We start from the raw sequence: 25,440 nt of genomic DNA, 5'->3' as shown, positions 1-25,440 counted from the left end.
ACATTAAAAGAGATGGTGTGGGCTTATCCGGGTTGAGTGGCTGATTTAAGACTACGCCACCTGTGGCACCTGGTGAAGGCTACCAGCGCCACTGCAGTCCGCTGAGGCATGGTGTTACGGCGGCCAAAGTTATTACTACTCCCCACAGGTGGAGCAAAGCCTCAGGGCAGAGGGACTGGATGGAGGGGGTAGTAGTAGAGGAGTACAGGCTCCACGTCGCGCGGAGTGGCGCAGAATAAACAGTCAGGAGGCCATAGGGGTGAACTTCCAAGGCTTTACTCACATAGATGGCAGAAGGAAGGCGACTCCCTGCTCCCCGCTGAGTCCTGCGGTCACCAGAGACGGGGGTCCGATAACCTCCGCGTAAGTCCAGCATTCAGTCGGGACCCTACACCAGAGTGTTCCTGAACTACAGACCGAATCCTTTCCTGTCCGTGTGTGCGCAAATAGGCCGGGTCTCCCTCTGAGCTTCTCTCAGAACAAGGGCACGGGTAGCCGCTCCGCTCCGTCCAATACCCGGTGGGATCCTCAGGGCCTACGGGGCTTTCCCGACCAGGACATGGAGTAACAAGGTCGGGTGTCGGGGGCCGGTACCCCTCTTGCAGCCGGGCTCCTTCTGAATATATCAGCATGGCTAGGACAAGTGGCGTACACCGCTCTGTCTGCATCCTGCCTGGGATCCATTTGCTATGGAGCCACACTCTTATGCTCCAGGCCTTCTTGGTCCTGGTCCTTGACCGGGTTGAGACATTCCTTGTCTACAACCTACCCCTCGTCCCAAGGCCGGGGCACGAGGGCTGTGTCTCCATCCGGTGTGGGCCCACACAGGATCCGCGTTAGGGTGGGAGATCACAGTCCACTCAGCAATTGACAGCATAGAGACAGTCAAAGAGTGATTGAAGGCAGTGAAAGAACCAAGATCCAAGATGGCTTTTTATTAAATATGAAATTTAAAGTGTAACTATCTTGAAAGTCCTCCACCCACACCCACTAACTGGTTCCCCTAACTCTTGGTTCCCGGTCTCCCTGTAACCAGGGGAGCAGCACCTAGTGCATACTAGCCCCCTCTGGTGGAGAAATGTGGTGTTGGATGCAAAGGTTGGGTCACGACTATCACACTGTTCTTACCTCAGAGGAGGATCACTACACTCCATTAGAGAAGTGCAGCATCCCTGTGGCGGTCAAACACTCAGGGGCGCCACACTGGAGCCTCTCAACTTCCCGGGCAGGTGATATTGGTGGAGATGAGGCTCCTGCTTGTCAGGTTTCAGATCTCTGATCCTTTTGTTCTCATTGAGATAAGCCGCCACCAGAGGAGTCAGCTAGTGACTCTCTGAAGTAGAGAATACCAGTGCGTGTTGCAGAGCGAGCGCTTCTGTGTATAGGACAGTCAGGTGAGACAGCTGCCAGCCCATTGATCGGCCAAACAATCATTTGGCTACCAGCTATGGAAGTATATGGGAGGCTTAAATCAGCTTAAAGTGTGCCCAAATTGTGTTATACTAGAGCCGGATAAAATAATCCACCCATACCACTATGCTTTTTATATTGACAGTTTCCTGTATTCAAGTAAATGTCTGTTATTTGTCTCTTTCAGACCTGTTTCTATATAACATATTTGTTGTGGGTGTTCATTCTATCCTTTGTGTAGAAATGATCTACCATATATTTATTTTCTTATAGCCTTTTGTCCATTCCGTTATCTCCTGGAGTCCTGAGGTCTTCCGTGTCTGAAAGTAATCTCTCCAATACAACAAATCTAGCTGTTTCTAATAAAGACGAAATCCAAGAACAAGAAGGTGAGATGTGACATTTGTAATGGGTTGCCTCCTAGTTTAATGCATTCTTTTTTAGAAGGGCTGTGACTGAGTGGTAACAGAAGTAAATTAGAATAGCAATTTTCGACCTTAAAGTGGTTGGTTGTCCCACGAACAAAGTACATTTTAACTAATGAATCTTGGAATAAGAAGTTATTATCCCAAGATCTAATAAATAAAATGTACGTTGTTTGTGGGACAACCCCTTTAAGCTGTGAGAGTTAATGTTGTGGTATTGTATATGCTAGATCTATATTAAAGGGAATCTGTCAGCGAATTTCTGCTGTGTAATCTGAGAGCAGCCTGATGTAGGGGCTGAGACCCTGATTTTAGTGAAATGTCACTTACTAGGCTGTGTGTTGCTGTTTTGATAAAATCAGTGTTTTATCAGTAGGAGATTATCACTACAGGACTAATGTCTCAGGCCTCCTAGTCAACTGCTCAGCGTCAATGTACACGGTACACAGAAAGCTGCCAATCAGTGGTGTGGACAAGCAGACCAGTAAGGGACACATCTCTGTAATTGGGGTCTCTGTCCCTACATCATGCTGCTCTCATATTACATAGTAATAACCTAGTGACAGATTTCCTTTAACTGGTAAACTCTGGAAATATGTAATGAAATGCAGAATTAGAAGAGAGGACAATCGCTACTGTTAGTTGGTTTTGTTCCTGAAATGCAGCTATGTAACAGGTTGTCCAGCCAGATAAAAACATTTTATAAATGTCTCTTTAAAATGTTTAGTAATAAAACTACAGCTAATTTGCTTTTATTATCTTCGCCCTGTTGTCCCAATTTCACCACTGGTACTGCTGCACATCTGCGTTCATTCTTTCACAAAACATTAGCTTCCCCTCCACCTTTCTGTGTTGGCATAGGACCAGTGACATCCATGACGTAATGCAATATTTGTGCCAGCAAATTCTACCTTTTCCGTCACATCTGATGCAGAGAGAGATAAAGGAGGTAGACTTAGGCTCTGTGCCCACGAAGCAGAAATGCTGCATATTTTTTCTGCATCTCCCTGGCAGGAAAAACGCATGCGGATTGTACATGCGGATTGTACATGCGGATTGTACATGCGGATTGTACATGCGGATTGTACATGCGGATTGTACATGCGGATTGTACATGCGGATTGTACATGCGGATTGTACATGCGGATTGTACATGCGTTTTTCCTGCCAGGGACATGCGGATGTGAAGCGTTCTTCATATGCATTTCCGCATGCGGGTTGACAAGCGTTTCAAGCGATTTTAGCATTACTTGGAAAGTGCTTGACAACTTGGTCACACTATATAAATCCATGCAAGCGGCATGGGTTTATATAGTGTGACCAAGAAAAAAAAAAAAAGAATGAAAAATGGTAAAAAAAGCAAAGCAAAAAACATTATGCTCACCTTCTGATGGCCCCCGGTCTCCTTCTCCGGTGCGTACGGTGTCCTTGGCGGCTCGTGGTGGTGTAAAAGGACCTTCCATGACGTCATTTAGTCATGTGACAGGTTACTCGACCGCCGACGTCAGCGACTAAATGATGTCATGGAAGGTCCTTTTACACCATTGCGAACCGCCGAGGAGCCAGGACGCATCGCTGAGGGAGACCGGGCCATCGGAAGGTGAGTATAATGTGTTTTTTTTTTTTTTTAAATTTTATTTCTTTTTTAACTACCGGTACTATGGTACCCGGGTCTGGAGGAGAGTCTCCTCTTCTCCAGACCCGGGTACCATCCGCACATTGAATCGCTTCATATCTGCATGTGCACATGTAGTCATGCGGATTTTAAGCGATTTAATGCAAGTCAATGGCGGCAATTACGCTGCGTGTCCACAAAATTAATGGACACAGCACATGCGGATTATCATTGGGGACCATGGGGCACGTATTACCAAGAGTTTAAGCGTTTTCGCTGTGAAATTCCGCTGCAAAAACACATAGTGGGCACGCAGCCTTAGAAAGTATATTTGGACAGTCCCCTTCAGCACATCACCCATCACTAGTGCTGATACTGGAGAAGAAGGGGGCAAGCTCAATCAGCACTGTCTCTGTCTTCGGACCTATACGTAATCAAGGGGAAGTGAGTGCCGGCGCGCATTGGGCGCAGGGCCTACGTGACGCCAGCGCGGATTGGGCACAGGGCCGCCATGTTATAACCACCGGAACGACGCCGACAATGAGTAGAAGAGGTTTTTATTTTCACGGAGGCAAACATTCAAATCGAGTAGGGGTTGTCCTAGTAGTGGACAACCCCTTTTAAACAACAAAAAAAAAAATTGTAGCTCCAGATTTAAACAATAGGTCATTTTCTGAAGACTCATTCCCTTTAAACAACTGACAATCATTAGTCTTTTAACGGCCATAGTAATGAAAATTAATCCTTTTTTTTTTCTACTTCTTTTAAGATTCAATCAAGAATTTGCAGACCACATCAATAAGTCCTAAAAGTCACCAAGCAGATAAAAAGCAGCAGAAATCGCCAAACATTGATAAAAGGGTAACAAGCCATGTAAAACTTTTGATGATGTATTGGGGTTGGCACACACTGACTTATATTCTCTCATGTGAGAGAATTGGGCCTATTATGCTAATGACACTGCTCAAATTCTGACAGCGTCTGATCCAAGTGTCCTCTTGGTGGGATCCGATTCTCACATGAGAGAATCTCAGCACAGGTGCGGAGAAGCCGGATAACTTAATTTCTCCATTCTCTGTGCATGTGCATCAGACTGCATTTGGATGACATCCGAGTGCCATCCTTTCTTTCACACGTACCCATAGACTTGTATGGGTGCACGTGAGCCTATTATCGGATGCCGAATCTGCCCCATAGAATAACACTGGGCCGAGTGCTATCCGATAAAACATCACATAGCGCTCGGCTGTGTTATGCACCAGTGTGAGCGAGCCGTTAACTTGCGTGCTATTTGCATTTTTTCTTTCTTTTTGTTTCACTTTCATTTTTTCCTCCTCTTCTTCCATGAGCCATATCTTTTAATTTTTCCTTATACAGAGATGGATTGTAAAAAATGTTTGCTTTGTGTTGCCATTTTCCGAAAGCCATAACCTTTATTTTTCTGTTGATGGGGCTGATGCCCATTTTGCGTCCACATGATGGTTTGATTCCTTATTACATTACAATTAGATTTTTTTTTTCCCCTCTTTACGTAGTTTACCAATCATGTTAATTATATATTTTAATAGATTGAACTTTTACAAATGCGGCAATACCAAATAGGATAATTTTTTTTTTTTTTTTAAAAACCGGGGGAAAAGAGGGGTGATTAGTATTTTACATATGTTTAAGAAAAACTTTTTTTCTTTATTTCTTACATTTATAAATCCCCTTAAGGAACTTCAACCTGTGATCATTTGATCGCTTATACTATATACTGCAAAACTTGAGTATTGCAGTTTTATAGTGAAAACTTCAGTCTCCTATAGAGCTTTACAGGAGGTCCGTCATGACTGTGAAGGGTATCTTCAGCAGACCCCCACCTGCTATAATAATTCATCGGCCCCCACAATCGAGTCGCAGGTGGCCGATGTACTATTTATCTATCTATTTGCAGTAAATTCACTTTTTCACCTATGCCTGGCTATTACACCATCTATGACCACAAGGAACAAGTCAGTCCTAATCAGTGATCATGTTACAGTAGAGTAGCGCTGCATGTAGACATGCCTGCCTACACTCACATACCCAGGTCAGTTTTGGAGGGCAACAACTTTTTGTCTAGGCCAAAATTAGTTGTTAAATGCATTTCTACTTCACGGAGAACAAGTATTTGCCCTCCCCGGGTCCAGTGCCGCTTCTCTGATGCTTCTTCAGTCATTGTGTTTTGGCTGCTGCAGTGACATCCCGTTAACAGTGCACATCACTGCTGCAGCCAATTGCTGAGCCCAGCGGCTCTGCCAATGAGGATGGTACGAGTCGCAGAGCTCCGCGATTGACTGCAGCAAGACATGCACTGTTAACGTGATGCCACCGCTGCAGCCAATACGAGAGTGTAGCATGAGATCCACCACTGGACCCATAGAGATGGAGAACAGTCCCATTTTGTTATTTTAAAAGTATAAAAGCCACCTTTTCTTAAAGTGGAAAGCTGCTTTCACTTTCAGGATTATACGGCCATTCTTGCATGGATTTTCAATGTAAATAAACCAGCCTCATCAGGTCCAAGAGATCTATTTTAAGAATGTATGCATTTTGTATTGTGAAATCTGGTGACCGATCCGCTTTCAGTGTAACGTTTTTATCATGTTGTAATAAAGATAAAGCTGGCATCTGTGGCACAAGATGAGGAGACTGCAGTCCAGATGACAGTTCTCATTTCTTAGGCCTTATTCACACATTAGTGTTTGTATGCCAAAGCCCGGAGTGGAGATTACAGAGAAAAAACTATAATTGAAAGACTGACCTGTTCTGTGTTTTGGAGAAGCTCCTGGTTTTGGCATACAAATACTGATGTGTGAATGAGGCCTTATAAATAAATAAGGGGTGATATTCTAGGATATTGATTAGAAACAGACCTGGCATAGTGTTGGGCAAGTGTGTGATCTTAGTAGCTAGTCCACAACTTCTGGGGCTGAGAGCCTGAAAAACTGATGACCAGAGACTGGGTGAAAGGTGTTGATGATAAGAGAATCCAGGCAATACCTTGGTCGGTACATGGCTGTTTTTTTTAATAAATTCATCTGGAATGATAGGTTTGCCTTCAGTTTCCTTTGCAATTAATTTTCTGAATTATGTTTTTACTTGTATTCATTCATAGGCTCCAGGAGGACTACCACAAAGCCATAAAGGTGATTATATTAACATCACTGGCACTCGCTACATGAACAAAATGTGGGATTTATGAACATTAATTTATTGCTAAATATTTAAATAAAATTGGTGGATAAATTTAAAAAACAAATGTTTAGCAGGAGAATATTAAAATTTTACAAGACAAAGTGCTAGAATTACTACTTCTACTTCCAGTCGCGGTTGCTGGATGGCTATAAATACTATTCCAATTTTTGCCTCTTAAAACCTAGGAACTATAACCAAGCTAAGTCGTAGACGGGTGTCCTGCAAGGACTTGGGCAGCCCCGATTGTGATGGATGGCTGTGGAAGAGAAAAGAAAATGTCAGCTTCATGTCCCAAAAGTGGAAACGTTGCTGGTGTGTTCTGAAGAAAGATCGATTATATTGGTACAGCTCACCGCAGGTATACACGGCTCTGAGTAGATGAATACAATGTAAATGTGTAGCGTCAGTCACTACTGAAACTCATTGATGCATTGAAAGCCCTTTAGGTGCGTTCTAATCTTACCTGTTTTCAGTCGGTCTATGTCCCTTTGTGCTGATCACATACAATAGCAACTGGCCATATATTATAATTCTGCTATGAACAGTAAAGTGTTAACATAATAAAATAACCATTACTTAATTTCCAATTAACGTCATAACCTGAAATGATGCACTATTAACCCCTTTACCCCCGAGGGCTGTTTGCACATTAATGACCAGGCCAATTTTTACAATTTTGACCACTGGAACGCTTTAACGGATCCCACTGATTCTCAGATTATTTTTACATGACATATTGTACTTCATGATAGTGGTAACATTTCTTCGATATCACTTGTGTTTTTTTGTGAAAAAATCCAGGATCATTGGCAAAAGTTTCAAAATTTTCCAACTTTGAATTTTTATGCCCTTAAATCAGAGAGAAAATAGTTAATAAATAACATTTCCCACATGTCTACTTTACATCAGCACAATTTTACAACCAAATTTTTTTGTTTTCTGTTAGGAAGTTATAAGGGTTAAAAGTTGACCAGCGATTTCTCATTTTTCCAACAAAATTTACAAAACCATTTTTTGTAGGGACCACATCACATTTTAAGTGATTTTTGAGGGGTCTATATGACCGAAAATACCCCAAAGTGACACCATTCTAAAAGCTGCTCCCCTCAAGGTGCTCAAAACTATATTCAAGAAGTTTATTAACCCTTCAGGTGCTTCGCAGGAATTTTTGGAATGTGGAATAAAACAATGAATATTTAACTTTTCTTCACAAAAATGTTACTTTAGAACCAATTTTTTTTATTTTCTCAAGGGTATCAAGAAAAAATGGACCCCAAAATGTGTTGTGCAATTTCTCCTGAGTAAGCCGATACCCCATATGTGGGGGAAAACCATTGTTTGAGCGCACGGCAGGGCTCTGAAGGGAAGGAGCGACATTTGACTTTTTGAATGCAAAATTTACTGTAATAATTAGCGGACGCCATGTTACGTTTGGGGAGCCCCTGATGTGCCTAAACAGTGTAAACCCGCCACAAGTGACCCCCATTTTGGAAACTAGACCCCTCAAGGAACTTATCTACACGTGTGGTGAGCACCTTGAACACCCAAGTGTTTCATAAAAGTTTCTAACGTTGAGCCGTGAAAATAAAAAATACACCTTTTTTCTACAAAAATGATCTTTTAGCCCCAATTTTTTTTATTTTCAGAAAGGTAACAGGAGAAATTGGACCCTAAAAGTTGTTGTACAATTTCTCCTGAGTACACAGATACCCCATATGTGGGAGAAAACTACTGTTTTACTGCGCACGTCAGGGCTTGGAAGGGAAGGAGTGAGGTTTTGGAATGCAGACTTTGATGGAATGGTCTGCGGGCGTTTTCAGAGCCCCTGATGTGCCTAAAATACCCAACAAGTGCCCCCTTTTTGGAAACTAGACCCTCCCCCTCCCCCCCAATGAATTAATCTAGATATGTGGTGAGCCCCTTGAACTCCCAGGTGCTTCACAGGAAATTCTAACGTTGACTTGTGAAAATCACTTTTTTTTTCCACAAAAATGTTATTTTAGCCAAAAAACATTTTTTTTCACAAGGGTAACAGTAGAAAGTGGACCCCAAAATTTGTGGTGCAATTTCTCCTGAGCACGCAGATACCCCATATGTGGTTGAAAACTACTTTTAAGGCACAGTGCAAAGCTCAGAAGGGAAGTAGCGCCATATTTGAGTTCTTGTATTGCTGGGCTGGTTTGACCATGTCACATTGGCAGGGCAGTCCTGCAGACACAAGCTAGTTTGATCATGCACTGCGCATGATCAAACTAGCTTGCTAGTGCCTGGTGACCAAGATGTCGTCATGATGACATCAGGGCACCATGGCAACGATCGGGACACCGCGATGACTGGGAGATATGATATGTGGTAGGCGATGTGGTATGATCAGACCATGTTCCTGTATGGTCAGACACAGTCATTACACAGTACACAGCAGGACACATTTATAAGATTATCTCAGCACAGGAACATTTTATTTAAACACATCCAGTTGTGGAACTTATTATTACTTGAAGATCTTTTAATTAAAATGTGCTTTTGTTCGTGGGAAAACTCCTTTAACTGACAACCAATATCCTGCAGCAACATCCAGAGTCGATGCTAACACAGATCCTGGCTGTTTATCGCTCTAGATTCCACAGTGAATAGCATGTAGATTGTTTTTGGAGGTTTAAAGAGGGAAGGGGGCTCCCTCTTGAACCCAATGACCCACTCACGTGGCAATTATGGGATACCAATGATTGTCATGGCAACTGGAGGTCAAACAATTACTTGGAGTCGTCCAGCAACGGTGGCTTATTAAGCCCAGTCATCAGCAGTATATAACAGGCCTACTCTAAAGACATACTGATAGGGAATCTAGATTGTGAGCCCCAATGGGGACAGCGATGAAAATGTATGTAAAGCGCTGTGGAATTAATGGCGCTATATAAGGGAGTAAAATAAATACTAAGTGCATGAGCATTGCATTGTATTAGGCCGGCAACCAGACTACTCAGAGGTCAAGTCACTAAGTGGAACTAAGAAAAAAAGAGGAAAAAAATCAAGGAAACTCCATAAAAAAACCTAATTTTAATGTAAAAACAAAAGTACACGTAATTGGTATTGCGTCTAGAGTGACCTCGTCCTCTAAAACTGTCACACGAATGAACCTGTACAGTGAGCACTAGAAAATAAAATAAAAATGGTAAACCTTCCAAAACATGCTGTTTTTTCATCATACTGCCACACAAAAAGTGAAATAAAAAATGATTAAGAAGTCATATGTAAAGAAAAATGGTATCACTAAAGATGGCATCTCGTACTGCAAAAAAACAAGTCCCTCTTTAGCTTTGTTGGTGGAAAAATAAGTTCTAGCTCTGGAAGTTGGGACAGGAGCCTTCGCTACCTTCAGTGCCCCACCAGACCTCCATTAAATCCAGCGACCTCAATCCCATCAACCTCATCGGGGGCTATTAGGCGAGCCACACAAAGCAATTTGAGGAGACTCTTAACTTTAAAAGGAGTAATTCTTGTTCTGTGGCCTAGTGCCATGACTAGAGCCAGTGGCTAGATTTCTAATAAACCAAGAATGGCAGGATGCGTATCTGCTCTACACTCTTCATCGAAAGCCCTCTCCTCCACCTAAGGCACTAAAGTAACCCCCGAATATTAAACTGTATGGCTTCCACCACAAGCAGGGTTGCTTGCAGAATGTGGCCTAGTACTGTATCTGAAGTGGACCTTTGACGGAGCTGTGTGCCTCAGCTTGCAGCACCTACACCTGCAGATCCCAGCCTCGGCACCTTGGACCTTCCATGGGAACAGGTCCTCCCATGCTCTGACCAGCGCCTAGCACAAGCATCAAGCTGTCTGTGGAGGCAAAGGTCAGGCCTTGGGAACTAAAATAGTGCCGAAATAAGGAGGCACTGAAGAGGTGACCCCCACCCTCTCCCTCTACACCCGAGGAGGTATCCATCACACAGCAGAACTGTTTTAGTATCTCAGGGATGGCACCCATACCTTAGACAAGTTCAGCACACTGCATAGAAACTTGGAATGGCACCTAGTACTCTACTGCCACCTACTGTTACCTAATTATAGCACAAGTCTCTCTCTACATACAGCTACATTTTAAATGCACCGTAACAGCTTTCACCACCCTGGAAGAATGCAACGTCAATCTTTATTTTACTAATAATTTAGGATTACCTCAATGTATTATAAAGGACCTGTTAGAAATAGGTCATAGCTCTATGACTATCTTCTGGAATTGAACTCTTGCCACCGCAGACCTTAAATTAGCCTGACTCCAATTCCTGGATTGCCCCCACTAAGACCTTTTTGTACAGGTAAAGAGAGGTCCTGGTACACTCTAAGTGCTGGGCAGACTAAAAATGTCATTTACAGTGACTCATCCCAGACTTGCTCCTCACAGAATAAGAGGAGGAATGCAGTCTTCCATATGGCTAAAGTCCCCCTGAAAAGTCACCCAAGGCGTCCTCACTGCAACAGAGGCCATCTCAATCTATTTCTGATTTCTTTGTGCCATTGCCTAAAAACACACTGGCTGCTGAGAGTGAAGCACAACCTGCACAGATGAGCCATCAGACTTGAGAGGAGGTAGAGGATCATGTCATCTGCAAGATCATACCGAAGCTATGACAGATGAAAACTCCACACAAACGAACTGAGCCTGAAATTTAGAAGACACCGCTGAAGACTGTGCAACCTGATTTGTCTTCGAAATCCATGACTGACTGACATGAACTTTGTAAGAACTCCAAAAGTCACAATTTTTGTGCATCTTAGTTTCGCAAAAATTTTGCGACATTTTGTTTTATGTCAGAATTCTGCCAAAAACAACTGAATGAATCTAGTAATTTTATTCCCACATTAGGTGATCTTCTAGAAAATCTATCTTCTGACTCCCAGTCATGAAAGACCTACCAGCAAATAACAAGACCAGCCCAATAACAGAACAGGGTCTAGGGCACTAACTCGTCTCTAAGAAATCTTGCATGCTGATATTATTAAGCTGGAAAGGTCCCTGGTTATTGGTCTCTTCCCAGCCTAAAAACATCAGCCCGCAGCCGCCCCATAAGTGTTGCGTCACGTAAGATGCCCCAGTTCTGGTGCTTTGCCCGCCTCTTGCCGACTGCCCTGGTGCAATGGCAATTGAGGGTATTGGTAGTTGGGGTTGATGACTGCTATGATTTGTCAAAAATGGGTTTGTCTATCAGAGCAGTGCTGGCGATGACGGGGGGGGAATGAAGCCCACAGCGTACCTTGGCTACAACATGTCCGATTTCCTCCTGGTGCTGTGAACTGGACAGCCCAGGTCGCAGCTAAGAGCCAGGAGAAGCGGTCTCAATAGAAGAGATGCAGTCGTCTTCTGACTGCAGTCTCTTATGCTGCCGTAAATGAGGTGTGTAACTGTCCTGCTCAGACAATTGCACACCCCCAAATGAAAATGGCAGCCCCCAGTGGCTGAAATAAAAAAAAATATATATATATATATATATATATATATATATATATATATATATATATATATATATATATATATATATATATATATATATATATATATATATATATATATATATATATATATATATAAAAATATTAATGCAGTTCCTTTAATTTTGTATTAAAAATAATTGATTTTATAATCAATAATTAGTACAAAAATTAAAATCACGGCACCTTCCCTTTTAAAGGGATTGTCTGGTCACACCATCCATGTGATAGATCAGTGGGGTTCTGACGCCTGGTTGCTGGGAAAGCTGACAGGTTGGAGGAGTTTTGCTGGGCTTTGGGTTGTGCTCAACTCTATTGATTTATAATTCTGGATCTGCAGATGGTCCACTTCAGACCAATAATTATGCCCTAACCTGGCAAACCAGAACCTTCAAATATCTCTGGGTGCTGATTCCATCAGTTCCCGCTGACATGTTTGGCTTAAGGTATGCACCCCTCATTGCTCCTATTTAAATATTTTCTTTTTCTTTATAAATGGGAAAAGAACGGCTTCTTTTGGCTCAGAAGCCTTAATATACTGAAAATGAACAACTTCGCATGCCTTCCCTACTAGTTTCAAACCAATTCCACACTCCCTCCCCAGAAAATGTTTAAGGAACCAAGAAGAGCAAATCAAGTGAAAACCTTGTTTTTCCAGCTCCTCTATTTCATTGAATCAGCGGTGTCTGCCAGAATACTGGATTGGCTTAATCACCAAAACTCAAACATATGGATAAAGCCGGGCCATTTCAAACCTCTCATCCACTGGTTAGGTAATATTGAGTGGTCTCCACATGTCCACACTTCCATATGTGACTGAAGTTACGCCGCACATATGCAAAATATTTCTTCCCAGGATTAAGCTCTGATGAGGAGCTCTCAGCAGAAAAAATAAATATTATAGCTGTAAGAATATGGCAAAGCAAACAAAAGACAATTTTACTTGTGGCATGCATACATACATACATACATGCATGCATGCATGCATGCATACATACAAGGGTTTTAATGTACAGAAGTGTACCACTAAATGTAAAGGGAACCTGTCAACATAAAAAAACACTACTAACCTGCAGATATGGGGTTAATCCGCATGGTAATAGTGTTATTAACCTGCCTGGCGCCCGCACTTAGCCGAACACTGCTGGGAGAAAATAGTATAGAGAGCGGCAGCTGTAACCGCACTCCCAGCCCCTATACAGAGCCAGTATCAGCTGCCGCTCTCTATACTATTTTCTCCCAGCAGTGTACGGCTAAGTGCGGGCGCCAGGCAGGTTAATAACACTATTACCGTGCGGATTAACCCCATATCTGTAGGTTAATGGCGTTTTTTTTTTTTTTTTTTTTTTGGTGATGGGTTCCTTTTAACGGTGTAAAAAATAAAACAATTCCTGTACTGTGGTTTATTGGTTCTTTCTGCCTCCAAAAATTCAGAGTAGTGCTAGGTTCACATTTATTCTGTACTTTACACTGAGCACTTGTCGGGATTTCCATCAAAATCACCGACCTCATATAAAATTGTGTATCCATTTAAGGGGTCTGTTTTCTTTCCTTACACCATGGGAAAATGAAACCTTTAAATCTAAAGCAACATTTTTGTGGGAAAAAAAGTTTTGTTTTTTTTATTTTTTTTTTATTTTAATCATTCCACTTTGTGTTACTTTCTGTGAATTACCTTTAAAGGCTAATAAACTTCCTGAATGCGGTGTAGTTTTTATATCGGGGCCTTGTTTGAGGATTTTCTCACATCTAGGCCCCTTCAAAGTTACTTCAAAAGTGAAGTGCTCTCTAAAAATAGACTTTGTAAATTTTGTTAAAAAAAAAAAAAAAATGAAAAATTGGTGCTAAAGCCTGTTAACATTTTAACAAAATAAAAGGATGTTTCAAAAAAGTTGGTGACAAGGCAGACATATGGTAACTACCTTGCATGGTATTATCTGTTTTAAGTGCATCTAAATGAAAAAAAATGAAACTTGCTCATTTTTAAGTCTATAAAAAAATTTTTTTTTAATATATAAATAAAATATATATGCTAATCAAATTGATAGAATTTTACCACAGGCATAAAGTACAATGGGTCATGAAAGAAAAAAAAAAACAGTCTCAAACTCAGATATTTAGGGGCATTCCAGACTTATTACGATCTAAAATGACACATGAGAATTGAAAAATCTAACCTGGCCAAGGAAGGTGAAAAGTGATTGACTGCTACGGGAAAGAAATCGCTTTGATGTAAAAACATAACCAGTTTTTATTTGGGTTCTTTATCTTCTAGGAGGAAAAGGCTTTGGGACTGCTAAATATTTCTGTATATAGTTTGGAAAAACCTCCAGAGACCAAATCAAAAAAAAAGTAGTAAGTATTAAAGTAATTTTTGAAAGCCATTGTTAAAATATAACTAAAAGCCAATTTAGGGGCTTTTATATTTTTGTTTCTTCCAGTGAATTTCAGCTCTCCCACCCAACTTACAAGACATTTGTATTTGCTGCAGACAAGCTGACTGACATGGAAATGTGAGTGCATCAACCAGTATCTTGTAAATTCCTACTTTTTAAAGCTCTTTTCTGTGAGCTTGATATTAACTATGACAAGGATACCTTAAAGGGGTTCTCTGACAATAGAAAATAAATTCATAAACTCCTAAATACTTTATTTAGCAAATAATAATTGTTTGGTCTTTTGAGGCAATCACTATAGAATTAAAATGGTCACTGCCTTGTTACACTGACAGAAGCTCTAGAGTTGTGAGCTTGGAAATACCTTTACCTATGTCATTTAGATACTCGGGGTGTACAGCAGTGTGAACAGCATCTTACCTCAGCATCCTTGGTATCTCCAGTATTGGATCAGAAAAACAGGGTGGACCGCAGTGTGAGCAGCCTCTTCTTACCTCAACACCTTTTGGTATTACCAGTATTAGATCATAGACACGGTGGACAGCAGTTTGAGCAGCTTCTTACCTCAGTACTCCTGGTATCTCCAGTATTCAATCTGATAGACAGGATGGACAGTAACATGAGTGGCCTCTTACTTCAATACCCTTAGAAACTCAAGTATTAGATCAGAAAGACAGGATGGACCGCAGTGTTAGGGGCCTCTTCTTACCACAACACCCCTGGTATCACCAGTATTACATCAGATAGACATGGACACTAGTGTGAGCAGCCTCTTCTTACCTTAGTGCTCCTGGTATCACCAGTATTAGATAAGAAAGACAGGGTGGACAACACTGTGAGCAGCCTCTTCTTATCTTAGTACTCCTGCTATCATCAGTATTAGATAAGAAAGACAGGGTGGACAGCAATGTGAGCAGCCTCTTCTTACCTTAGTACTCCTGGTATCACCAGTTTTAGATAAGAAAGACAGGGTGGACAGCAATGTGAGCAGCCTCTTCTTACCTCAGCACTCTTGGTATTAGATGAGAAAGACAGGGTGGACAGCAGTGTGAGCAGCCTCTTCTTACCTCAGCACTCTTGGTATTAAATGAGAAAGACAGGGTGGACAACAGTGGGAGCAGCATCTTGCCTCAATACTCCTGGTTTCTCCAGTATTTGATCAAATAGACAAAGTAGATTGCAGTGTGAGTAACCTCTTCTTACTATAGCACCCTTAATATCTATGGAACCATATGGTGGATTTGAGAAAAAAAAAAATTAAATCTGCATACACAAAAGAACTGTGGGAGTAAAAGGTAAAAAACTGGCCACTTTTCCTCTTAAAGTTTCATCACTTAGAAATAAAACATTAGGAAAGAATAAACGCTTACATTTTTTCTACAAAATGAACCTAAAGGCATAAAAATCTTTGCAGTATAATTATTTTGCTAGTATTCTGCAGTATGGACCGGAGAAGGTCTGTAGTTAACCGTTTTTATCCTAAAGTGTATAAGCCATCCATCAAATACACGGTGTACATCTTCCCCAGTACATTTCAGGCTTTCAGACACCGAGAAGGTGATTCAGGAAAGCTTGGGTCCATCCTTGAGGTACAGCTTGTCGTTGGAGGATGGCTTATACACTTTTTGATCAAATACGATTAACTAAGTGCCTTACATTTTTATGTGTGAATCAATTGTGGAATTTATTTATTAATTGTAGTGTACTGTTGCATTTTGTTGGTATATATTTTAATATTGTCCATAGAGGAACGTTTCTTCTTGTGAGGGTGCCAAGCCGATATAAGGAAACTGATAGGCCATGCAATGCTCCTCCGGGAATTTAAATGTGCAAATATTCTCTTGGGCTACTTTCCTACCATCTGGAACCTGCTACAGCCCCGACGCTGCGGAGATGCTGCCAGCGGCTTCCGCTCAATATGCTAATGAGCACCATTTATTTTTTTTTTCACCTGCGGACTTTCCTCATGGAGGTTAGGTCTATTGGGAAAGTCCGCATGCGGACCAGCAGGAGAAATTTACATGCTGCGGTCTGGAAAGACGCGCTGCATGTCACTTTCCGCAGGTGTGCTGCAGACTCATAGTGGACATGGGATTTCTACAAATCCAATCCACTATGCTGTAACATCTGGCCGCTGCAGGTTTGACACTGCATAAGTCCGCAGCGTCAAACCCGCAGCGGCTCTGGATCGTGGGCACACAGCCTTAGTAGAGAAAGGTGACACTAGAGTTTATTTTCTATTAGAAGTAGCAATCTTAGAAATCAATATTGACCCGTTAATGAACCTACCCGCATGGCTTAGAATAAGAATCCAAACCAGAAATGCATACCTGTGAAAGTGTCTGGTTTGGCTCTTCTCTCACATAAGGATCCATATTGACTTTGAGGATTGCTACATCCAATATATGGCACTAGAGTTCTAGTCCTCTCTCTCTATGAAGAGGCTATTTGAATATTGGCCATGCCATATGAGGACATTTTTTTTCTTAAGTGAATGCAATTGGGACTATAAATCATATTTGCAATTGGGTCTCATTAATAATTTAGCAATATTTTCCTTCTATAGCCTGTGTTTCACTGTCTACTGCTGGCTGCCGAACAAGTTAACTGAGAATCCATCAGTCAGCTCGCAGTGACTGTTTGACATGGAGTTTGTAACTTTAATTTGTCTTTTTCAGAGCTTCGCTCAGCTTACTTATGATTGTAGACCACATTAGAATTTAACATGCAGGAAAACAGAGCCTATACAAGCCAAACTGTACATAAATTGTATTGAAGCCCTGTTTCAAAAATGATTTTTAGTTCAAAATACATGCTTTTAAGTGAAAAAAAAATTGGCCTAAATGGTGGATAACCCTTAAATACCATAGGACTGCTGGCCTTGTCCATATAATTTTCCCAACATTGGACTAACTGCTACATTCTATTTGCTGGTGGTCCCGCTAATGGATGTACCATTCCTCATTCCGGCTCTCATAGACTTGTATTGAGAGCTTGTGACCGTTAATTTTGATTTCGGGTTAGAAATTGCTGCCGCAAGATCATGGCGGGTGGTAGATAATATTGCAGAGATTTTGATTTAGAAGCACTGTATTGTGACGGGTTTATAATTTTGTAAGATTGTTATGGATAAAAGAAATGATTTGCGCTAAATGAGTAATCAATTATTATTTTATTTAAGAATTTAAAAGAAAATTACAATAAGAGATTACAAATAACAACTAAGTGGTAAACAATAATTAAATCAATAAATGAGAGTAATTACGATACTTGGCTTTGTATAATAACAATCCTGGATGGTATGCACCACTGACCCAGAATGAAAGTAATGTTGGTTCTGGACGTCTCCAGATTCTGAAAAAATATTCCTTCTCCTCGCTCTGTCTCCGTATGTAACTCGTATATATCCCTCAATGTCCAAAACACCTCTTGAACAACTCACTAGTGCTGATCCCATGTATCTCCTGCCTTGGTATCCCACTAGCTATCAAAGCAAAGAATAACTGTCTCCTGGACATTTTTATGCGAGTATCATCCTTTCTGTTTCCTTTCTGTTCCACTTTCTCTGCAGTTCTATTCTTTGGCACTGTTATTTTCTCTAAAGCACCAAGTTGAGAGCTTAAACTGCTTGCTGTGTAGACAGTAGTGGAATTTCCCATAAGTGCACTGAACATAGTAAATAATGGCGCTTTGTAAGAAAGTGGGGCACCTTCTATAAATTTATTTTTCATCATTACTGTGAACGGTGCAGCATCCGGTCCCTTCCAGTCCTCCACAACAGCAAAATCATTATTTGAACCTGGCAAAGGATCTCGAGTTACACCACCTATGCATGCAATTTCTCTCAATCTCTGAACTCCGTCTGCAAGAGACTCCCATCGAGTTTGTGGTGCTAATTCAATAGGAGTGTCATACACTTGTGCCACTGAATCCCTCACCAGGTGCAATAGGGAAAAATTCTCTATAGTGTCCCGGGCACGTCTCATTTTTAGACGTACCATAGGATCAATACAAATACTGCCTATTCCTACTGCCTCCCGACTGTTTAGCATTATGGTGTCTGAACCATGATCCCATAACCTGAGAATCCATGTTAACAAACATTCACCCAGTTCTGTTAGCTCTCCTGCTGTGTACCCCCTAGTCTCCTCTGTCATTGCAGCTTCTGCTCCTGTAGCTGCATTTCCTACATCCATCCTATCTCCACTATGCTGTGTGACTTCTCTCCTAGTTTTTGTTGTTACTATGGGTCTGGCATGCCTTTCTTCCTCATCTGTCTTACTGTCAGAGCCTTTCCATTCTAGCAAATCTGACCATGTGCGATCATGGTTCTAATCTGTGCAGTACGAATATCTGACACTGGCTGCTGCCTCCTCCTAAACCTATTCTTATTCACATTTTTAACCACCTAAGCTTCAAAACTATCTGTTACACTGTCTTGGTGTTTTATTTGATCTCTCAAAATGGATTGCAACCCAACTCTCTGCTGTATAGCTGCCTGCAGCTCAAGGCGGAGGTTATCAGTTTCTTCTTGCTGACTTTGAAATGCTTGCATGCATACCCATCCAACGACAGCGGCAGCTTCTTTGTGCGGCATCATATCATATAGAGATCAAATTTGACAATCGCTTCCAGGGGATTTGGTAAGCGCTGTCCTTCCATATATTTGTTACATTCTTGTGCCATTGGGGCCCAGGCTCCAGAACTAGTCATCCACTCTGGCAGAGATTTGGCATCAACATTATTACTTTGTTTCTCCTTCTTTACTATTTGCTAAACTTAATTTGTTTGCTAACATTTTTTATCCAAAGCAATCCCACTTCTGATACCAACTTTGTATTGTAACAGGTTTATAATTTGTAAGATTGTTATGGATAAAAGAAATGATTTGCACTAAATGAGTGAACAATTATTATTTTACTTACTGTAATTTTCTTTTAAATTCTTAAGAGATTACAAATAACTAAGTTTCAAATAAAAGGAAAATTAAACAATAATTAAATCAATAAATGAGAGTAATTAAGATACTTAGCTTCGTATAATAACAATCCTGGATGGTATGCGCAACTGACCCAGAATGAAAGTAATGTTGGTTCTTGATGTCTCCAGATTTTGAAAAAATATTCCTTCTCTTCTCTTCTCTTCTCTCTGTCTCCGTATGTAACTCGTATATCTCTCAATGTCCAAAACACCTCTCCCTCCCCAGGGTTCAATCATCTTTTAGATCTTAAAGCATCCAATGTATCTCAGTTAAAAGCTTTGATCTTCCATGGTATGCCAGGGAGAAACCCTCTTAAACCAACAGATAATATTTCACAAGATGATATCTCTGAGAAAATTACACCCAATCTAATTAGTTGCTGTCATCCTTGAACACCAAAGGTACTTTGTTAGAAGATATCAACAAATGACCGGTCATTTACATTCCTATGTTAAATAAATATTACAATCAATAGAACTTTTATTGGAATAGTTGTTCTCTGTAAGTTTCAGTTTACAAGTAACTGAATAACACATCCCCCTTACTTACACCAGTTCTGACTGGTTCCTTCTATCACTTCAGAATTCCTCTCCCTCCTTAGCCTCCCCGTTAATCGATTGGGAAAAAGAGAAAAGAAGCCGGCTCATCGCTACAACGAGGAGATCCTGTGTGCACGGAACCACGTCCAGGCCATACGTGTGGACATAGAAGAAGCAAAAATAGGCTTTACTCCTGGGTGTAAGTTTAATTTTTTTTTTTTTTTGAGAAAATCTTCAAAACATAGCAACAAGGTGTGGATGGAAGCAGGAAGGCAAAAAAATTACATATTTTGAATGCTATTCAGCATTTTGTCAAAGAACGCGTTCGAAAAGGCATCACTTTTTTGCCTTCTTGCTTTCATCAATGTCTTGCTGCTATGTTTTAAGGATTTTTTTCAATAACATTTTTTTTAAACGTGCACCAAGGAGCTGGAACAAGCCTATTCTTTCTTCTTCCCTGGCAACCGAGCCTATTCCCACTTCTTCATAATACTTCTCCAGCGCTGCCAAATCTTCTCGTGCCTCTGAGAACTCTTCCTCCATTCTCTCTCCCAAGTACCAGTGCACGAAAGCACGCTTGGCATACATCAGAGCAAACTTGTGGTCCAGCCAGGTCCAGGCCTCTGCTATGGCTGTTGCTGCTTCATGCACGCTGCACTTGGGCCAGGTCTCCCCCGGGCAGACCTCTGGGGGCTGGTAGTTGCTTTGGACACTGAATCCTGTTGGGCACCAGTCTTCCTCACAACCACTCTAAAAATTAAATCTAATACGGTCATTCGTTTTTTTTTCTTGCTTTCTATTTCTTATTCAGTTCTGAAGTCTGGTGCCAGTCGCCAAACTGTCCTCATTATTTCTGAAAAAGAAAAGAATTGTCGCAATGCATATTCACCTCCCCATGTGTAAAGGAATGTACTCTTGTTGCCCCTTCTATGTCAAGCTGTAGTTTTACCAGTCAAAGTCTTCTGAATAATAAGTAAAAAAACAAAAACAAAAGCTTTTCACTGTGCAAAATGCAATGTTCTTATTAAGAGACCAAAGAGCTCCAGTGATGTTACGGTCCATGTGCAGGCTGTCACCACTGGAGCTTTCCGATGCCTACTTTCAACAGATGTTTGCCATATATTATGCTATGGCTCTTGGGCTACTTTGCTATTCCTTATGTTTTAGGGGGAATATACTAATGTAGGTATGAACCAGATTAAGGTCAAAAGGATACTTTTTTTTTCTTTTCACCTGACAATAGAATGCAATTGACACATTTAGCATGTATATTACTTTTCCGACATACATGTTAAACATGGGGGACAAACCTGAGCAGGTCTGATTATTGCTCTACGGATCATAATCTCGCCACTATGTACACTAACATGCAGCATAAATGCTTCCCACAGAACCACTATGGAAAAGGGATGGCTTTCAATTTGTTGGAAATACCCTTTTAATTCAGTTTGTAAACTGTGCAAGGGCTTTTACAAGTAAGTGTGTTAATCACAAGATATTCTCCCTTGTCTGTATCTTTCTCAGTGGTTTCCCTTTTATCACATTTGCAGGTGGTTAACTTCTCTCTTAAAAACGCTGCAGAAATATAAAGCTCCACAAAGTTCCAGCCATTCGCGAGAAGAAGGTATTTATTTCTGATATTAAAATATGTAGTTGTGTATAATGATGGGGGAAATTACAAAAACTTGGTTTATGGTTTCACAGGCCTACAATCAATTTTGTTTGAAGTCAAACCCAATCTTGCATTCTGTTTTTTTGTTTCTTTTGTGGCATGCTTCCAATCCTATGATCCCTCAGAACAACCTCACATGAGCAGGCTGAGCTGATATCATGTCTGCCGGCTCTCCCAGGGAGGACAGCGTGACTACTATTCTCTTAATATTCTCCTGAATAAGTATCGAAACTTTCTTATCAGCAATCTCTCTAATCAGCCGATGTCCTCCTCTGTGGAAAGTCTCGAACGGCCTGTATGAAAGAAAAAAAACAAAAAAAAAACAATCTTATTAAATTTCCCTTACAATGTACCAGAAATGACAAAATGGAGCAGCTCATCCTCTATATATATTTTTTCACGTTTGACCCACAAACTTAACGGGGTTGTCCACTACTATTGAAAATAACCCAATGATTTTTTATGATGAATAGGAACTTCTTTGTAATTACCTTCCTCTTCTTTAGGTAATTACCTTTTAATCTTCTTTAACCACTTTGATACTGCTGTTGCGATTGACAGCGTCGTATGCAGCTGTCACCCGTGGGAATTGGGCTTGTTGGGCGGCGCTATTCACTTACTCAACAGCTCCGCTTTTTAACGGTGCTGAGGAGTAAGGTCCCTTAATGACCGCCGTTAAAAGGGCATACATTGACCAGTAGATTGCAGCAAAGTACAAATTACAATGCACATTTATGAATTCTCAGTGTACGCATATGCACGGTATTACATCTCCTAACTCACAGTGCCCAAAGTAGTTCTTGCACACTGGAACAAATCTACTGCCACATGACAGTCATTTCACTTAGCAGCAGTAGACCAGGTACTGGGTACCACAAGTAGATGGCCTTTAAAAAGTAAGATGTTGATCAATATCTCACTGAACACGAGAGCAATTTTCAAAATTTTTATAACGTATAAATTGATAGTATGGTTACACTTTAGCCTTTTGAGAATACGTATACTCTTAGCTGATAGAGCATACATGTGTAAAGCCCCCGTCTCACATAGCGAGATCGCTGCTGTGTCACGGTTTTGGTGATGCAACAGCGACCTCACCAGCGATGTCGCTATGTGTGACACTTTGCAATGATCAGGCCCTTGCTGTGAGATCGCTGCAAAGTGTCCTGGACCTTTTTTTGGTCGTTGCTCTCCCGCTGGTCAGCACACATCGCTGTGTGTGATCACGGGAGCAGCGATCAGGCTGGTAACTATGGTAAACATCGGGTTACTAGGGGCACACGCGCACTTAGTAACCCGCTGTTTATCATGGTTACGAGCCTGCTAAAGTGAGCGGTAACCTCTCGCTCACTGTAGCAGAGTGGTAACCATGATAAACAGCGGGTTACTAGGTGCGCGTGTGCCCCTAGTAACCCGATGTTTACCATAGTTACCAGCCTGCTCCTGCTTCAGCAGGCTCGTAACCAGGAGCAGGACATCGTGGAAAGATTCTTTCCACGATGTCGCTGCTTCCCTGATCGTTGGTGAGCCTGCCTGTTTGACAGCTCACCAGCGACCCCATAGCGACGCAGCAACGATCCCTGACAGGTCGTATCGTTGTCGGGATCGTTGCAGCGTCGCTAAGTGTGACGGGGCCTTAAGGGAGGGTTGGGAGGTATAGCTGTTTGCAAAAAGATCATTAAGCTAAAGTACTCAGCATAAATGAGTACACTCCTTTAAAAAGTAAGATTTAATTCAATATCTCACTTATTACACAAACAATTTCCAAAATTTTGATAAGCTTGCGTTTCGTAGAACTTTTTTTTTTTAAACCCATAACCTGAAAGTAAGTTTAATAATATATTATACTGTGTGGAGGACTGTGTGGGGCCCATTGTACTGTGTGGAGGACTGTGTGGGGCCCATTGTACTGTGTGGAGGACTGTGTGGGGCCCATTGTACTGTGTGGAGGACTGTGTGGGGCCCATTGTACTGTGTGGAGGACTGTGTGGGGCCCATTGTACTGTGTGGAGGACTGTGTGGGGCTCATTGTACTGTGTGGGGCTCATTGTACTGTGTGGGGCTCATTGTACTGTGTGGGGCCCATTGTACTGTGTGGGGCCCATTGTACTGTGTGGGGCCCATTGTACTGTGTGGGGCCCATTGTACTGTGTGGGGCCCATTGTACTGTGTGGGGCCCATTGTACTGTGTGGGGCCCATTGTACTGTGTGGAGGACTGTGTGGGGCCCATTGTACTGTGTGGGGCCCATTGTACTGTATACTGGTTGGCCTGCGATTTTGTCCAAGTTTTTCATTTTGGCCTTCTGTGAGTTTGAGTTTGACATCCATGGTATATAGTGACCTGACTATTATCCTTCCCTTAGACTGTTACAGTGAGACAGAAGCTGAAGATGATGAGCATCATGTCCGATCACATGATATGGTGAGACTTTTACTCAGTCTTCAATTCTATACAACTAGGTTTGTGAATTTTGCAGATAGAATTCATAGTCAACATAGAAAGATTAGAGAAATTTAAGTAAATTCTTTTTTTCCTTTCAGGTACAGATAAAGAAGCCTTTGATACAGTCACCATCTAAGAATATTCCTGGATCAAAGCTAGCATCTGCTCGTGATGAGGGAGCTGAAGGGGGACAATCCCCAAAATCTAGCAATACCCAGCCATTGAAGCAGTCACCTGTCAAAAATATACCTGAAGCAATGGCAGTAATTCCTTGTGAAGGAGGGGCAGAAGGCGGACAAGCAGCGAAATCCAGTAAAGTCCCTTATTATTTTGTACTTTTATTTAAATATCATCTGTCTTTATGGCTCTTGCGGAATAATTTCAGTTGATGGGCTTCTCATGGGCCAGTTCTAAGGCTAACTTCTATTGAAGTCATTCTATAGTGCCGATAGGTTTGATGGCTCGAATCCTATAAAGCCTTAGATACACCATACATGGGTGAACATTTCCCTAAGGCCACGGCCCCACTCTCAGTATTTGGTCAGTATTTTTCTCAGGAGTGGGAATCAAAACCAGGTGAGGAACAATCAGAGAAAAGGTATAATAGAAACAAGTCACCAATTCTGCATTTATCACCCACTCCTGGATTTGGCTCCCACTCCTGAGAAAAAATACTGACCAAATACTGATAGTGTGGCCATGGCCTAATACAGCTTGTGTTGGAAAATTTGCCTGCATGCAGACATCGCACACAACACTTGAGACTATAGACTGGCTTCTCCTAAAGATGAACAAGTTACATAGACTTTAAAACACATATGTAAAAGGCTTTGTGCAGAATCGTAGATCCTATCGTGTATACTCAATATATAACTTCCCTTAGATGGGGAAAAAAATGAAATTATATTGATTATGCAATGGGAGTATGGTACTGGATCGGTCCAGATAGGCATGTGACCACTGCAGCCAGTCACCATTAAAGGGGTTTTCCACTACTGATATTGATGACCTATCTTTAGGACACCATAGTAGGGGACAACACCTTAAACTAAACACTTTTTTTTTTTTTTTAATGTGGTATGTCAGATTTATATTTTAGAACCTATATAGAACATTAGACCATAAGGACCTCAGTTTATCCATATATCATTTTTTTAAATCCATATTTTGCAAAAAAAACAATGTAAAATTGTTTAAAAAAAAAAAAAAAAAAAAAAAAAAAAGTGACCAGACCTTTCACTATTTTTACTAT

General features: G+C 41.3%; 1 protein-coding gene across 1 annotated transcript in view; it reads left to right on the top strand.

Annotated features, from left to right (window-relative positions):
* The window catches only part of CNKSR1 (connector enhancer of kinase suppressor of Ras 1), a 73,921-nt gene that overhangs the window by 41,892 nt on the left and 6,589 nt on the right, over positions 1-25,440 (top strand). The window contains exons 11-19 of the mRNA XM_073666628.1: positions 1,684-1,799; positions 4,220-4,311; positions 6,590-6,620; positions 6,855-7,027; positions 14,432-14,511; positions 14,598-14,669; positions 21,623-21,696; positions 24,109-24,167; positions 24,287-24,500. Of these exons, the coding sequence (XP_073522729.1) occupies positions 1,684-1,799; positions 4,220-4,311; positions 6,590-6,620; positions 6,855-7,027; positions 14,432-14,511; positions 14,598-14,669; positions 21,623-21,696; positions 24,109-24,167; positions 24,287-24,500 (911 nt within the window). The remainder of the gene's footprint in view (positions 1-1,683; positions 1,800-4,219; positions 4,312-6,589; positions 6,621-6,854; positions 7,028-14,431; positions 14,512-14,597; positions 14,670-21,622; positions 21,697-24,108; positions 24,168-24,286; positions 24,501-25,440) is intronic.

Source organism: Phyllobates terribilis, unplaced genomic scaffold, assembly GCF_046119375.1.
Source record: "Phyllobates terribilis strain yellow unplaced genomic scaffold, ASM4611937v1 Scaffold_2__4_contigs__length_985480577, whole genome shotgun sequence".
Taxonomy (NCBI): Eukaryota; Metazoa; Chordata; class Amphibia; order Anura; family Dendrobatidae; genus Phyllobates; species Phyllobates terribilis.
This window is presented reverse-complemented; position numbering and strand designations above follow the sequence as displayed.